The sequence below is a fragment of the Dama dama genome, chromosome 21 (genome assembly GCF_033118175.1).
Source record: "Dama dama isolate Ldn47 chromosome 21, ASM3311817v1, whole genome shotgun sequence".
In the NCBI taxonomy this organism is placed as follows: domain Eukaryota; kingdom Metazoa; phylum Chordata; class Mammalia; order Artiodactyla; family Cervidae; genus Dama; species Dama dama.
This window is the reverse complement of record NC_083701.1, coordinates 9,512,755-9,527,073: the sequence shown is the minus strand read 5'-3', so window position 1 is coordinate 9,527,073 and position 14,319 is coordinate 9,512,755. Positions and strand designations below refer to the sequence as shown.

At 45.7% G+C, this 14,319-nt stretch overlaps 1 protein-coding gene across 3 annotated transcripts in view; it reads right to left on the bottom strand.

Moving 5' to 3' along the window:
* Positions 1-12,648, bottom strand: part of DNAAF11 (dynein axonemal assembly factor 11) — a 72,735-nt gene extending 60,087 nt beyond the window's left edge. For all 3 annotated transcript variants that reach the window (XM_061123175.1, XM_061123176.1, XM_061123177.1), the window contains exon 1: positions 12,537-12,648. In XM_061123175.1, coding sequence (XP_060979158.1) covers positions 12,537-12,546 — 10 coding nt within the window. In that variant the 5' untranslated portion in view covers positions 12,547-12,648. The remainder of the gene's footprint in view (positions 1-12,536) is intronic.
* Between the last annotated feature and the right edge of the window lie 1,671 nt (positions 12,649-14,319).

Sequence of the window (14,319 nt, the reverse complement as noted above, 5' to 3'; positions counted from 1 at the left end):
ATTTACAGGGTGCTAAGAGTTGTCCTAAATGCTTCGCGTGTATGAACATGTGAGTAGGGACCATTGTCATTTACATTTGTTAGATGATGACTTGAGGCTCAGAGAGTTTAGGTAACTTGCCCAGGGTCCAGCTATTATAATAAGTGCTTGAGCCAACTGACTGTGTGCTCTGAACCACCACACTCCACTGCCCCAAGTGTGAGCAAAAAAGAGCCTCTCAAAAAGTCTCAGGCTTCCTGAATATACAAGCTTCTCTAGTGGAGACAGAGCTCTCCAGCTGCCCCTCTACTGCGCCACATTCTTACCAGTGAAGTCTGCCTTTTTTAAACAATGTGACAACGTGTACGAACTCCATCATTTGCGTGCAGTTAGCTGAACCCCCTGCTACATCCAGTGGTGGGAGGCGGGGTTGCATGTAATAACGGTTCTTTGGAAGAAAGACCAGGGCAATGCAGAGGCTGAGAGATTCAAATACCATACCCGGGAGATGTGCCTGCTGCTCTAAGCTTTTTGGCTCAACTAACAGCAGAGATGGGTTTCCCAGGTGGTGCAGTGGTAAAGAACTCGTCTGCCAAGCAGGAGACATAGGTCCGATCCCTGGGTTGGGAAGATCCCCTGGAGAAGGAAATGGCAACCCACTCCAGTATTCTTGCCTGGGAAATCCCATGGACAGAGGAGCCTGGTGGGCTATAGTCCAGACACGACTGAGCGACTGAGCATGCGACAGCAGATCTGGCTGCAAGCTAGGTGCTGGTTGGGGGCAGGCCAGAGAGGCAGGTAGGAGGCTAATGGGGCAGCCTCTGCAGCCCCGCTCTCTGGGATCCCTACTGCAGGCTGCACTCTGCCGTCTCTGGCCACCACTGCTGTCGTTAAACTGGCTTAAAAAGACCGCTCTAGTCAAGGAAAAGAAAGACAATACATGTTCTGAAAACCAAATTTTTAAGAGAGGGGAGTTAAAACTACTCTCCCCACCTCCCACTACCAAAGCTGGTTCTAACAGCTTGAATCAACTGGGGACAAATGGGGACAGCCAAGTTGAGGACACATCAAAGCTGCTGTGTGAAGTCAACCATATCACCTGCCTCTGCAGGTGATCTTCCAGAATGCTCTTCACAAAGATGCAACATGGGTTCAAGGGTTGGGATGACACTACCGATGTTATGTCAGCTAACTTAATGAGATGCGGACTTGATGCACTGTGATGATGCAGACAGACCCTCGATGACTAACGGTGTGTACGTGGCTTAAATGACACAAATCCATGGGGCAGGAAGAAGCTTTGCGGCTATTAGACCTGGAGTCAATGGTACAGGAGGATAAGCCCTTCCAGAGCCCATGCCCTCCCCTGCAGACCATTGCCCCCAGGCAGAGCAAGGAAATCCTCTGCCTCCAAGTCCTACACTGGCTGCTTCTGCAGGCCACCCCATCGGGCACGCACTCCTTCACCCAGAGGTGTCCGAGGAGTGGCTGCTTTCTGGGGACAATGGATGGCTTGGAAGTGTTGGCTGAAGTGTCTTCCTTCATACGTCGGCAGGAAGGACCAGGCTAGAGCCAGAGATGGGAAGAGGAGGGAGGTGTGGGCAAGGGAGCTGGCACAGAACCCAGTGAGCTTGGGAAACTTATACTGAATGTAGCCTTCTGGGTTGTTATGAAGATATACTCATCAAGGAAAGGAGATGCATTTTATTTAGCAGTTTGATGTATAACTTGATACATGGGCCTCCACTGGCCATACAACTCCTGCCCCAGTTCCCCAGGTGCCCTGGCTGAAGGCTTCGTTGGGTACCCAGCTTGAAGACACAGCCTAACTCGAACCCTGCAAGAGCTGTCATCCAAGGATATGGTTAAGGTGAACGTGTGCAGGGCATTCTGATTGCATCTTGTGAAGCCTCACCTGGTCTCTGGCCTGAGGCAGCTACACCAGCATCTGCACAGGCCACATGGGGCCTCCTGGGCATACAAAAGGTGCACAGGTTCCTCATGCTCTACAGTTGTGCAGGCTTTTCTGATCTGTCCAACTCTGGAGACTTGCCGGTCCCTCCAACTGCTACTGACTGAGTTCCCACTGGTGTCAAGTGTCCTTCCTGTGTTCTCTTGCTGCCCGTGTCTTAAAAATCTAAGAGATCCTTTTTATTATGCTATTATGTGTATGAATGGGATCATTTGCATGCAATTATCAAATCTTCCCTTTCAGAGGCATGTAGACATTAGTAAGGAATTATGTTGATCCGTATCTTCTAATCATGAGAATTAAGATGATAAAAATCACTCCTAGTTGAAAGTGGTGTGGCGGGGTGGAAGAGTTGGCATAAATACAAATTTGTACACACACACACGCGCGGGAGAGGAGGGGCTAAGGTTCATTCAGCATAACTGGGTAGTTTTGCCCAACGGCAACAATTATACACAACTAGGACAGATTAATGGAGAAGGCAACGGCACCCCACTCCAGTATTCTTGCCTGGAAAATCCCATGGACAGAGAAGCCTGGTGGGCTGCAGTCCATGGGGTCGCTAAGAGTCAGACACAACTAAGCGACTTCCCTTTCACTTTTCACTTTCATGCACTGGAGAAGAAAATGGCAACCCACTCCAGTGTTCTTGCCTGGAGAATCCCAGGGACGGGGGAGCCTGGTGGGCTGCCGTCTATGGGGTCGCACAGAGTCGGACACGACTGAAGCGACTTAGCAGCAGCAGCAGGATAGATTAAAAGAAAATGGAGAATGACAGAGGAAGGTGGAACTGTGAATGTCAGGAGTTTCCCAGCGGCCCTTGTTTGAACTCCTCTGTATTAAGCAAACCGCCGGGCAGCACACGGTTTCTTAGCCCTCGGGAAATTGTCCCACGATACTGCCTCGCCTGCAATGGTAAACATCAGGGAAAAAACCAGGGTCCCTGAGAAGCAATGAGTCAGAGTGTCCACCTGGTGCATGGAGATTATAGTGCCTCAGACTTTTAAAGGAGAAAACATTTTGCAGTTTTATGTACAGTTTAGACCAAACATTCTTTAACTCCAAGCAGTACTGTGCACCTTTAGAAAGCCCTACTCCAAATAACACAGCCCTGCATTTATGATAAATCATTTGAGGCTCTTTAAAAGGCTTTGGAAGCATTAATGTGTCCCCATAAGACTATCTCAAGACAGATAAAAATACAATGCCTATCTCTGGTAGACAGTGAAGGACAGGGAAGCCTGGGGTGCTATAGGCCATGGGGTCACAAAGAGTCGGATACGACTTGGTGCCTGAACAACAATGATCATATGGTATAGGAGAACATGCCAAGGCACTTCCTATATAAAACATATTGCTTTCACTTCCTTTTTGGAGAAAATTCAAACAGTAAAATACAGGACTCAGATAGACATGTAGAAGTATCTCACCTATAGAACGCCATAACCAATATCTGAATGGGCGGTTGATGAAGGATACTGACAGTTATAACCACAGATTCATACTCATTTCCCTAAAAGAAAAAGGTTTAATGGAAACTGATGCAGAGGCTTCTTTTCAATTCCTTAATATGACTGGGTTCTCGATATCTCGAGAGAGCATCCATGAAAAGACCCTACAGGGTGGGGGCAGGGCAGAGGGCAGGAGGAGAGGTTTTCAGGAATATCAGAGGTTGTCAGGCTGTGTTTGCTATGACAGAGCTTTTCAGTGTATTGAACAAGGTTCCAGAAACTCACAGAGCCAACAATGCAGTGTTTGTCCTTCAGGCTTTGTATCATGTTTTGTAAACAACTCACCCTCTCTTGCCAGGGTAGAGTAAAATCGGTAATGTATGCTTAAGGCAGATTCTGCAGAATTTTTAAACATCTTGAAAAACCAGCGGATACAAACATGAAACAGAGACTTAACATAAATACACAGAAAGCGGTTGTTGCTGTTGTTTAGTCGCTCAGTCGTGCCCGTCTCTTTGCAGCTCCAAGGACGTAGCCCACCAGGCTCCTCTGTCCATGGGATTTCCCAGGCAAGCATACTGGAGTGGGTTGCCATTTCCTCCTCCAGGGGATCTTCCTGACCTAGAGACCAAACCCAGGTCTCCTGCATTAGCAGGCAGATTCTTTATCACTGGGCCACCAGGGAAACCCATATGAAGGGGTTACAAATAGGTAAAGATTTCATCTTGTAGCATCTAAACTTTTTTTCTTTCCTTGTTTTCCATGGAAATTTTTAGAAACAGGATTTCTCAGTCACTGGCCCTGCCTCTTCTTACTGACTCAGGGTTATCTGAGTGCTGGTGGTCGCAGTGACCCCCCCCAATACCTTTAGGGGCACTGACACAGAGTGTTCAGTTACAAACATGGACAGAGTGTACGGGGCAAGGACAGAAGGATCCAGAAAGTACCGTGAGTTCCAAGGAGGGAGTGACCCACGCTACTGAGTGACCGAAGAAGGTCAAATGGAGCATTTATGGAGGAGAAGCCTGGGATGTATCCTGAAACGCGAGTAGACATTTGCCAGATGTACCAGTAAGGAAAGCATACCACAGGCCGGGACAGATGCTATGAGGCCCAGCTCCCCGCTTCCAGCCTGAAGATGACTTCCTGCTGCTGGGAGGGCAGCCCTCAGCTGCCCACCTTCTTTGAAGTCACCCCTGCTGCAGAGACATCTCAACCGAAATCATGCTCCCCTTCCCAGGAAGGCCCACATCCAGGGTCTGATTGGTGTGGGCTATAAAGGTCCAGCCCTCTCACCCCAACTTGGGGAAAAACAGACGTCCGTCCAAGTTCAGAGCTCCTTTCATAAGCTCCCGGCTGGTTAGCTAAGGCCTTTGTTAAGATGCATCCCAACCCAATTTCCCTCTGTGCCTGACCTGGTTATTTTCTCCAATGACACTTCCTCAAACTCTTCCTGCACACTAGCCTCCATTGAGAAGTCTGTCTCCTGGGGACCCCAATCGGGAAGAGCAGACACCCCAGGTGGTACACAGGAGCAGCCGCTGCCTTACACAGAGCACTCAGCGCCCGTTCCCCACTGACAGTAACCACACGCGGTGGAAGGTGTGAGCCAGTCCCTTTCCTAAGGACCATCAGCCCAATAGGAGGGCTCTGTGCTCGTGATCTAAACACCTCCCAAAGGCCTCATCTCCTAATAACATCACCATGGTGGGTGAAGGTTTCAACTTACGAATTTCGGTGGGAAACAAACATTTGGTCTACTGCAAATGGATACTAGAGGAAGGGAACGTACTGATAAGAGTGGTGCAATCAGGCATTAGAGAAATACAGGGGAAATTGTAACTTAAAGGAAGATTGTACTGAGGTGGCTACCACTAAAAACACAACTGACGAGGTAAGGCTGAGAGTGAACCGAACATTAAAAGTTAATTGTGAACACCAAACTACTATATTGGTAGCAAATAAAGAGGTTTTCTCCCTGAAAATGAAGAACAGAGAGAGCTGAGAGCCAGGATGGGGACTGAATCATTATAGAAGCAGAGCCTTCAGGTTCCAGACACGCTGGGGTCACAGGCACAGGATTTAGCCTCCAGCCTATGATAACTAAAAACCAAGACAAAATATAGGAAAATAATGTTGTTTTTTCAAACTTGTCATTGAGAAGTCAAAAGGAAAAAGGATTTTGAACAGAATACAATGTGAAAAAGATAACCAGTATATCAAAATCTGTGGGGTACAGCTAAAACCTAGCTTGGAAGAGATTTAGAGCACTAAATGCCTATAGCAAGAAAGAAAAGAGGTCCCAAATATCCACCTCCTCTTTGAGAAACAGATCCCAAGATGACAGAGATGCTGGAATGAGCACACGAGAACCTTCAGGCAGCTCTGCTGGTTTCCTACAGCTGCAGGAACAAATTATCACCAACTTAGCTGTTGACAGTTCCACAGGTCAGAAGTCAGATATGGGTCTCGCCTACCTGATATCAGGGTGTCAGGGGGATTACATTCCTTTCTGGAGGTTTCAGGGGAGGACCTGTTTTCTTGCTTATTTGAGTTGTTGGCGGAATTTGGTTCCTTACAGTAACATGACTCAGTTCCTCATTTTATTGCTGATTCTCAGCTGAAAGCCCCCCAGATTACAGCAACTTCAGCAGCTCAGAAGTTTCTGCCTCCCCAGCTCAAGAAGTTCGCTTGAATTCTATCTCCCTTTACTGCAGCAGGAAAGTGCCTCTAGAAAAAAAACTAGTTTTCTAGTTTTCTAGACAGAAAAGTGGGGTAACAGTGAGGCACAACTTTTGCATTTCCCTTCTCACAAGGAGCACAAGTATGTCCCACCGATTGTTCCTGAGAACAGCTACCTTATTCATGTGGCCCACTTTCACAGTTGTTTACGGAGGAAGGTTAACTCCCACACCAGTTACTCTATCAGCGCTGCAGAAGGAAGCCCGAAAACGCCTCATTTTTATGACTAAGCACTTCAACCAAGTTTTTCCAATGGCCTGTCTCAAGAGAGCTTCTGTGGTACTTATTTCAGACTGTTACAGGGAGGATTAAGTGTCCTATGCATGTAAAGCATTCAGCAGGGTTATGGAACACTCTCCAAGGAGGACTGGATAAAGATGAATTATGCACAAGTTTAAATCTTCAATGTTCAAGTGCGCTGTCTGATGTCTGAGCAATTTCACTGTGACCACTCATATAAACTTAAATGAATATAATAGTCAAAGTATTTTAATTTTCTTAAGGCAGAAAACATGTGCCAAACCATTCCTCTTTCAGTTACATTAATGAATAATTACAGAAAGGAAATAGCTGTTCCAGTCGTAAAGCAATATATTGTCAAATAAATTAAGTTAAAAACAAAGTTAAGCAAATCAGCACAGTCTTTAGTACAAAGTTCAGTCTGAAAATTAAATTAGGCCTTCCATAAAAAATAAGGGCTTCCCTGATAGCAAGAATACACAGAAGAACTGTACAAAAAAGATCTTCACGACCCACATAATCACGATGGTGTGATCACTCACACTCACCTAGAGCCAGACATCCTGGAATATGAAGTCAAGTGGGCCTTAGGAAGCATCACTACGAACAAAGCTAATGGAGGTGATGGATTTCCAGTTGAAATATTTCAAACCCTAAAAGATGATGCTGTGAGAGTGCTGCACTCAATATGCCAGCAAATTTAGAAAACTCAGCAGTGGTCACAGGACTGGAAAAGGTCAGTTTTCATTCCAATCCCAAAGAAAGGCAATGCCAAAGAATGTTCAAACTACCACACAATTGCACTCTCATCTCACACACTAGTAAAGTAATGCTTAAAATTCTCCAAGCCAGGCTTCAGCAATATGTGAACTGTGAACTTCCAGATGTTCAAACTGGTTTTAGAAAAGGTAGAGGAACCAGAGATCAAATTGCCAACATCTTCTGGATCATCAAAAAAGCAAGAAAGATCCAGAAAAACATCTGTTTCTGCTTTATTGACTATGCCAAAGCCTTTGACTGTGTGGATCACAATAAACTGTGGAAAATTCTGAAAGAGATGGGAATACCAGATCATCTGACCTGCCTCTTGAGAAACCTGTATGCAGGTCAGGAAGCAACAGTTAGAACTGGACCTGGAACAACAGACTGGTTCCAAACAGGAAAAGGAGTACGTCAAGGCTGTATATTGTCACCCTGCTTATTTAACTTATATGCAGAGTACATCATGAGAAACGCTGGGCTGGATGAAGCACAAGCTAGAATCAAGATTGCTGGGAGAAATATCAATAACCTCAGATATGCAGATGACACCAACTTAGAGTTGTCATAAAGAAAACTAAGTGCAGAAGAATTGATGCTTTTGAATTGTGGTGTTGGAGAAGACTCTTGAGAGTTGAGAGATCTAACCAGTCCATCCTAAAGGACATCAGACCTGGGTGTTCACTGGAAGGACTGATGTTGAAGCTGAAACTCCAATACTTTGGCCACCTGATGTGAAGAGCTGACTCGTTTGAAAAGACCCTGATGCTGGGAAAGATTGAGGGCAGGAAGAAAAGGGGATGACAGAGGATGAGATGGTTGGATGGCATCATCGACTCAATGGACATGGGTTTGGTTAGACTCCGGCAGTTGGTGATGGACAGGGAGGCCTTGCGTGCTGCAGTTCATGGGGTCACAAAGAGTTGGACACGACTGAGCCACTGAACTGATACTGATACTGATAGCTCAATTGGTAAAGAACCTGCCTGCAATGCACGAGACCGCAATTTGATTCCTGAATCGGGAAGATCTGCTGGAGAAGGGATAGGCTACTCACTCCAGTATTCTTGGGCTTCCCTTGTGGCTTAGCTGGTATAGGATCCGCCTGCAATGTGGGAGACCTGGGTTTGATCCTGCATTGGTAAGATCTGGAGAAGGGAAAGGCTACCCATTCCAGAATTCTGGCCTGGATAATTCCATGGACTATATAGTCCATGGGGTCACAAAGAGTCTGACTTGAGTAAGTGATTTTCACTCACTCCATAAAAAATAAAACAAATTAAAAACCCTGCATTTATCCATAATTGTTTTTTTCTTATTTCTGAAACTTTGTTTATGTGCTTAGTATGTAAAGCCGAAGAATTGATGCTTTTGAACTGTGGTGTTGGAGAAGACTCTTGAGAGTCCCTTGGACTGCAAGGAGATTCAACCAGTCCATCCTACAGAAAATTAGTCCTGAATATTCATTGGAAGGACTGACGTTGAAGCTGAAACTCCAATACTTTGGCTACCTGATGCAAAGAATTGACTCATTTGAAAAGATCCTGATGCTGGGAAAGATTGAAGGCGAGAGAAGGGGACGACAGAGGATGAGATAGTTGGATGGCATCACCGACTTAGTGGACGTGAGTTTGAGTGAACTCCAGGAGTTTGTGATGGACAAGGGATGCTTGTTATGCTGCAGTCCATGGGTTCACAAAGAGTCGGACATGTCTGAGCAACTAAACTGAACTGACTGATGTAAATCTATACAATTTCTTTAAAGGATGCTTTTCTTGGAAGCCCATCTTTCATGAAAAAACTTTTTCTGGTGTAGCTAAAATGTTTACAAGAAGTATTTCTCAATTATTCATAGGTGTGTGATGAACAAGCCATATGACATCAACAACGTATCTCAGCTTCAAACTGGGACTACCCTGGTAGTCCAGTGCTTAAGACTCTGAGCTTCCAATGCTGGGGGCTTGGGTTCAATCCCTGGTTGGGAAAATAAGATCCTACACACTGCTAGATGTGGTCAAAAAAAGAAAAAATAGAGCTCGAAATTAATGGTAAACAATACTGTCCACCAAATGAATTAGGACTAAAAGTAGGAAACACGATTTAAAGGATTTGTTATAAGCAGCTGATGAAGTCTACAATATAACAGGCAATGCATTAGGAGGATGATTCTAATTGGAGTTTCCTATTCAAGGTGAACTCAGAGGAATTAATATAAAACTGATTTTTCCTCTATGTGCCTTTAAGAAAATGCAGACACTATGAAAGGCCACTGATCTGGACTTCAAATTGAATGCTAACCTATCACATAAGCAGTAAAAAATCTGAGACCAGATGCTTAAACCTTCTGCATAACAGAGTCCATCCATATAGTTTTAAAGATGGTGTGAACTAGAGACCACTGAGCATCCTTCCAGAAATAACATCCTATGGCTTTGAGGGTACTTAACTTCCCCTGGTACTTTGGCCACCTCATGTGAAGAGCTGACTCATTGGAAAAGACCCTGATGCTGGGAGGGATTGGGGGCAGGAGGGGAAGGGGACGACAGAGGATGAGATGGCTGGATGGCATCACCGACTCGATGGGCATGAGCTTGAGTAAGCTCCGGGAGTTGGTGATGGACAGGGAGGCCCGGTGTGCTGTGATTCATGGGGTCGCAAGGAGTCAGACACGACTGAGCAACTGAACTGAACTAAACTTCCCCTGGCAAATGCATACACAGATCACATCTTAAAGACTAGCCACCCTAATTTGATAGTCACACACACATAGTATCAGGACAAAATGAATTCAATATTAATTTTAAGAAAGGAGCTCTTTTTTCTCTAAGTCATAATCTGTACAGGATTAAAAGTGCAGAGAGGCACTAATTCTTTCATTTTCCCCTACCCACTGCTCCCAGGCTTGACCTTGCTCTCTCTGGGCAGACATCAACACTAAAAGTAGTTTCTTTGACTTTCAACATGAGAGCTCACACCACGGCCTCTCTTTTCCTCACCAGACCTTCCCTTACTCTTAGGAGACAGTGTAGCAACAGATTAAAGAAAGACAGCTCTGTTCAAGTTCACATCCCAGATACATTGCTGACTGTGTGACAATCGGCAGGTTGCTTAAACTCTCTGTTCTTCAGATTCCTCAACTGCAAAATGGAGGTTGTCTGTCTCACAAGATTTTTGTGAGAACTCAAGGAGTTAATACTGAGATACCGCTGAGAACATGACAAGCCTAAGCCCTTATTACCATCTTCTCTTGGAAGCTCAAGTTTTTCCTTCTGATGTAGTGAGTTCAGAACTGTGAAAAGAGCAGTAAAAGCCAAGGATTTTGTATCTTAGTTTTTTATTCCATCGTGACCGATATTTTAAAATAAGTATTGGCTGTTGGTGGGAATGCAAACTAGTACAGCCACTATGGAGAACAGTGTGGAGATTCCTTAAAAAACTGGAAACAGAACTGCCATATGACCCAGCAATCCCACTCCTGGGCATACACACCGAGGAAACCAGATCTGAAAGAGACACATGCACCCCAATGTTCATCACAGCACTGTTTATAATAGCCAGGACATGGAAGCAACCTAGATGCCCATCATCAGACGAATGGATAAGAAAGCTGTGGTACACATGCACAATGGAATATTACTCAGCCATTAAAAAGAATACATTTGAATTAATTCTAATGAGATGGATAAAGCTGGAGCCCATTATACAGAGTGAAGTAAGCCAGAAAGATAAACACCAATACAGTATACGAATGCATATATATGGAATTTAGAAAGATGGTAACGATAACCCTATATGCAAGGCAGAAAAAGAGACACAGATGTATAGAACAGATTTTTGGACTCTGTGGGAGAAGGCGAGGATGGGATGATCTGAAAGAACAGCATCAAAACATGTATACTATCAAGTGTGAAACAGATCGCCAGCCCAGCTTGGATGCATGAGACAAGTGCTCGGGGCTGGTGCACTGGGAAGACCCAGAGGGATGGGATGGGGAGGGAGACGGGAGGGGGGATCGGGATGGGGAACACATGTAAATCCATGGCTGATTCATGTCAATGTATGACAAAAACCACTACAATATTGTAAAGTAATTAGCCTCCAACTAATAAAAATAAATGAAAAAATAAATAAATAAAATACGTGTTGGCTTTCTTCCTCAAAGGGAGGAGCTCCAGGAGGGCTGGCCCGCCTCCGTTTGTTCACCACTGCACCCTAACATCTGACACAGTGTGTGTGTGTGTGTGTGTGTGTGTGTGTGTGTGTGTGTTAGTCGCTCAGTCGTGTCCGACTCTTGGTGACCCCATGAACTGTAGCCCGCCAGGCTCCTCTGTCCATAGAATTCTCCTGGCAAGAATACTGGAGTGGGTTGCCATTTCCTTACCCCAGGGGATCTTCCTGACCCAGGGATCAAACCCAGGTCTCCAACATTGCAGACAGATTTTTTTACCATCTGAGCCACAGGGTAGGAACTCCAATATGAGTTTGATATGTTAATGATTTAACAAATGAGAGTGGACAGGATTCAAAGGCAGAGGGCAAAGGATAATCCATGGAAAAGTAAAAAATGTTGATAAGCAAAAAAGAAAACCATGAGATGGGGATGAGGGAAGGGAGAGGAATCTCAAGATTTGGGACAGTGTAAACATTTAAAATCACCATCCCCTTTCCACCACCAGACTGTCAGCTCTTCCAGGGAAAATACCCCACCATCTACCCCGGTCTCTTGACTTAGAAGTATTCACTATGACACTCCTACAGTAAGTGATAAATTCAGGGTAACTGTATAAAAGAGCAATTTGGAAAGGTCAAAGATAGTGTATTGGAATAGTTCAATCTGAAATAATTGGTACAATCTAAAATATAAGTAACTGCTAATCCTGCCACTTCACAGTCTCTTGGTATATTAATGATCATATTTACAAGACTGACCGTAAACAGATACTATTATTGCCTTCATTTTGGAGGTGAAGAAGTCTCACAGCTGGTGGCAGGAAGGTGGAGGAGGTAAGGCTCTGGGGCCGGGTCCCTCAGCCACGAGGCTACACTTTGCTCCCAATGTGGATCAGAGACTGCAGGCAAGGGGACGCGCGGGCTCGAACCGGGCGTGTCTGACGCCAAGACGCTTAGACTTTCCAAGAGCCCTTCCATCAAGTCCCATGCCTTTCCCCCCCAGGCCCACTCCCGCCCCACTTTACAGATCGGGAACCTGGGCCTCGCCGGGGCCAAGCAGCCCAGCCAGTCGGCGCTGGGCCTGCCCCAGCCGGGTCTGCTGAGGGCCAAGGGCCGGAAGGGCTGGAGTCCGCGGGCAAAAGGGGCGCCGAGGGTCCCGAGAGGCCCGGAACGAAGCCCAGAATGGGTACGGTCGAGGGCAGAAGGTGGGAGGGGGCGCTTACTCCGTCCCATGTCGCCCCTCGAGGGTCGCGGGCCCGGGAAACTCCACCAGGACCCGCCAGGACTCCCCGGCCTCCTTGCAATCTCTCCTCCGCGCGTCCGAACCCGGGAGCCATGGCAACGGGGACTCTACGGAGGCCGCGCGGGGCCAGGCGGGGCCGCGTTTCCCGACTCTGGAGGGGCTGGGAGGAGGGTCTACCGCAGAGAAGACCCGGGTGCCCCGCAACCCAGACCTAGTCCTCCTCCACGGCCCCACCCTCCACCTCGGCAGACTGCTTCCCTGACCCCACATCAGCTGGCCAAACTAAACAGAGTCACAGGACGCTCTGTTTCCTGAGGGGAGCTGCCTTCTGAGTCCCCTTGGCCTGCCCTTTGCTATTTTCTCTTTGTATTTGATTTAAGGCCTTCCACCCTGGAATCGGCCCACACTCCAGTTTCCCAGAGGTGTGACCTTAAAATTTGTTAACCTTAATTTCCACCTGTTAGATGAGGACTGATAGTAACCTCCAAGGATCATTGTGAAGCTTTAATGAAATAATTTAAGTGAGTGAAAGAGACTTAAAATAAAAAAATAAAAAAAACAACAGCCGACTCAGTATTTAGGGGATCGAGCAGGCTACTCAGGTAAGGTAAGGTGCCCCATACTCTGAGACAACTTCTTCATCTTGGTACGTTTTTATGGAAATCTAGGGTAAGCGATCCTTCTGATAAGAGGAAGGTCTTAGACTTTTTGACATTCTGGTGGACTAGAGAAGAGATGTGGCTGATAAAACAGGGAAACCAGGAATATTTACTTCATAATTTGTTATGGACCAGGCTGGGGTGGTTATGCGGTGTCCTTTCTCCACCCAGCATCACAAGACGCTGTGTTTCTTAGAATCAGAGGACCCATGGGCCACGCAGGACAGGTGTACAGTGTGCTCCCATTGTTACAGTTCACTGATGGGAAGGGAAATTGGGAAATAAATCACAGTGTGACAGCTCCAAGTGAAGTCAAGTTCATTTCATTCCAACTGAACGTGGTAGTTTAAAAAGCCTTGGTATGTGTCTACTTATGCAAACCATTATTCAAAATAGACTTGTTTCTTTGGCTCTTGGAAGTGTAACAAGATGAGCGGGACTTCCTGAGAAAACTGCTGCAACATATTCTATATTTAAGTAGAAATAAATTTTAAAGAGAGTTTTAAAAAATTCCGGTAACAGCAAAACAGGCCTCCTACTTCTTTTGTGCTGGCTAAATTCCAAGGATATTGACCTAGAAAGTTATTGGGTTCTTATTATATAATTCAGTATTTTTATGATGTGTAACTAATACTTTGGTTACAACTCCATTGCATTAATTAACTTTGCACTAATTTTCCTTCTGAAGAATTTCCTCATTGCAGCTTTATAACAAGTAAACCAATCTTCCATGCTTACCAGCACTTACAGTTTCAAGTTCTTCCTTTCTTCCTTCTTTAATCCAGAATTTCCCACTGGTGGATGGAAAGATTTAAACATACATGAATAGAAATTGGTCTTCCCCAACGGCTCAACAGGTAAAGAATCTGCCTGCAATGCAGGAGACAAAGGAGATGCAGGTTCAATCTCTGAGTCAGGAAGATCCCCTGGAGGAGGAAATGGCAACCCACTCCAGTATTCTCACCTGAAAATTCCCCTGGACAGAGGAGCCTGGTGGGCTGCAGTCCATGGGGTCACAAAGAGTTAGAGATGACTCATCAATAAGGCACACATGGATGGGTAGAAATTAGTCTACATTCCTCCCACTGAAAGGCAGTGTCAATG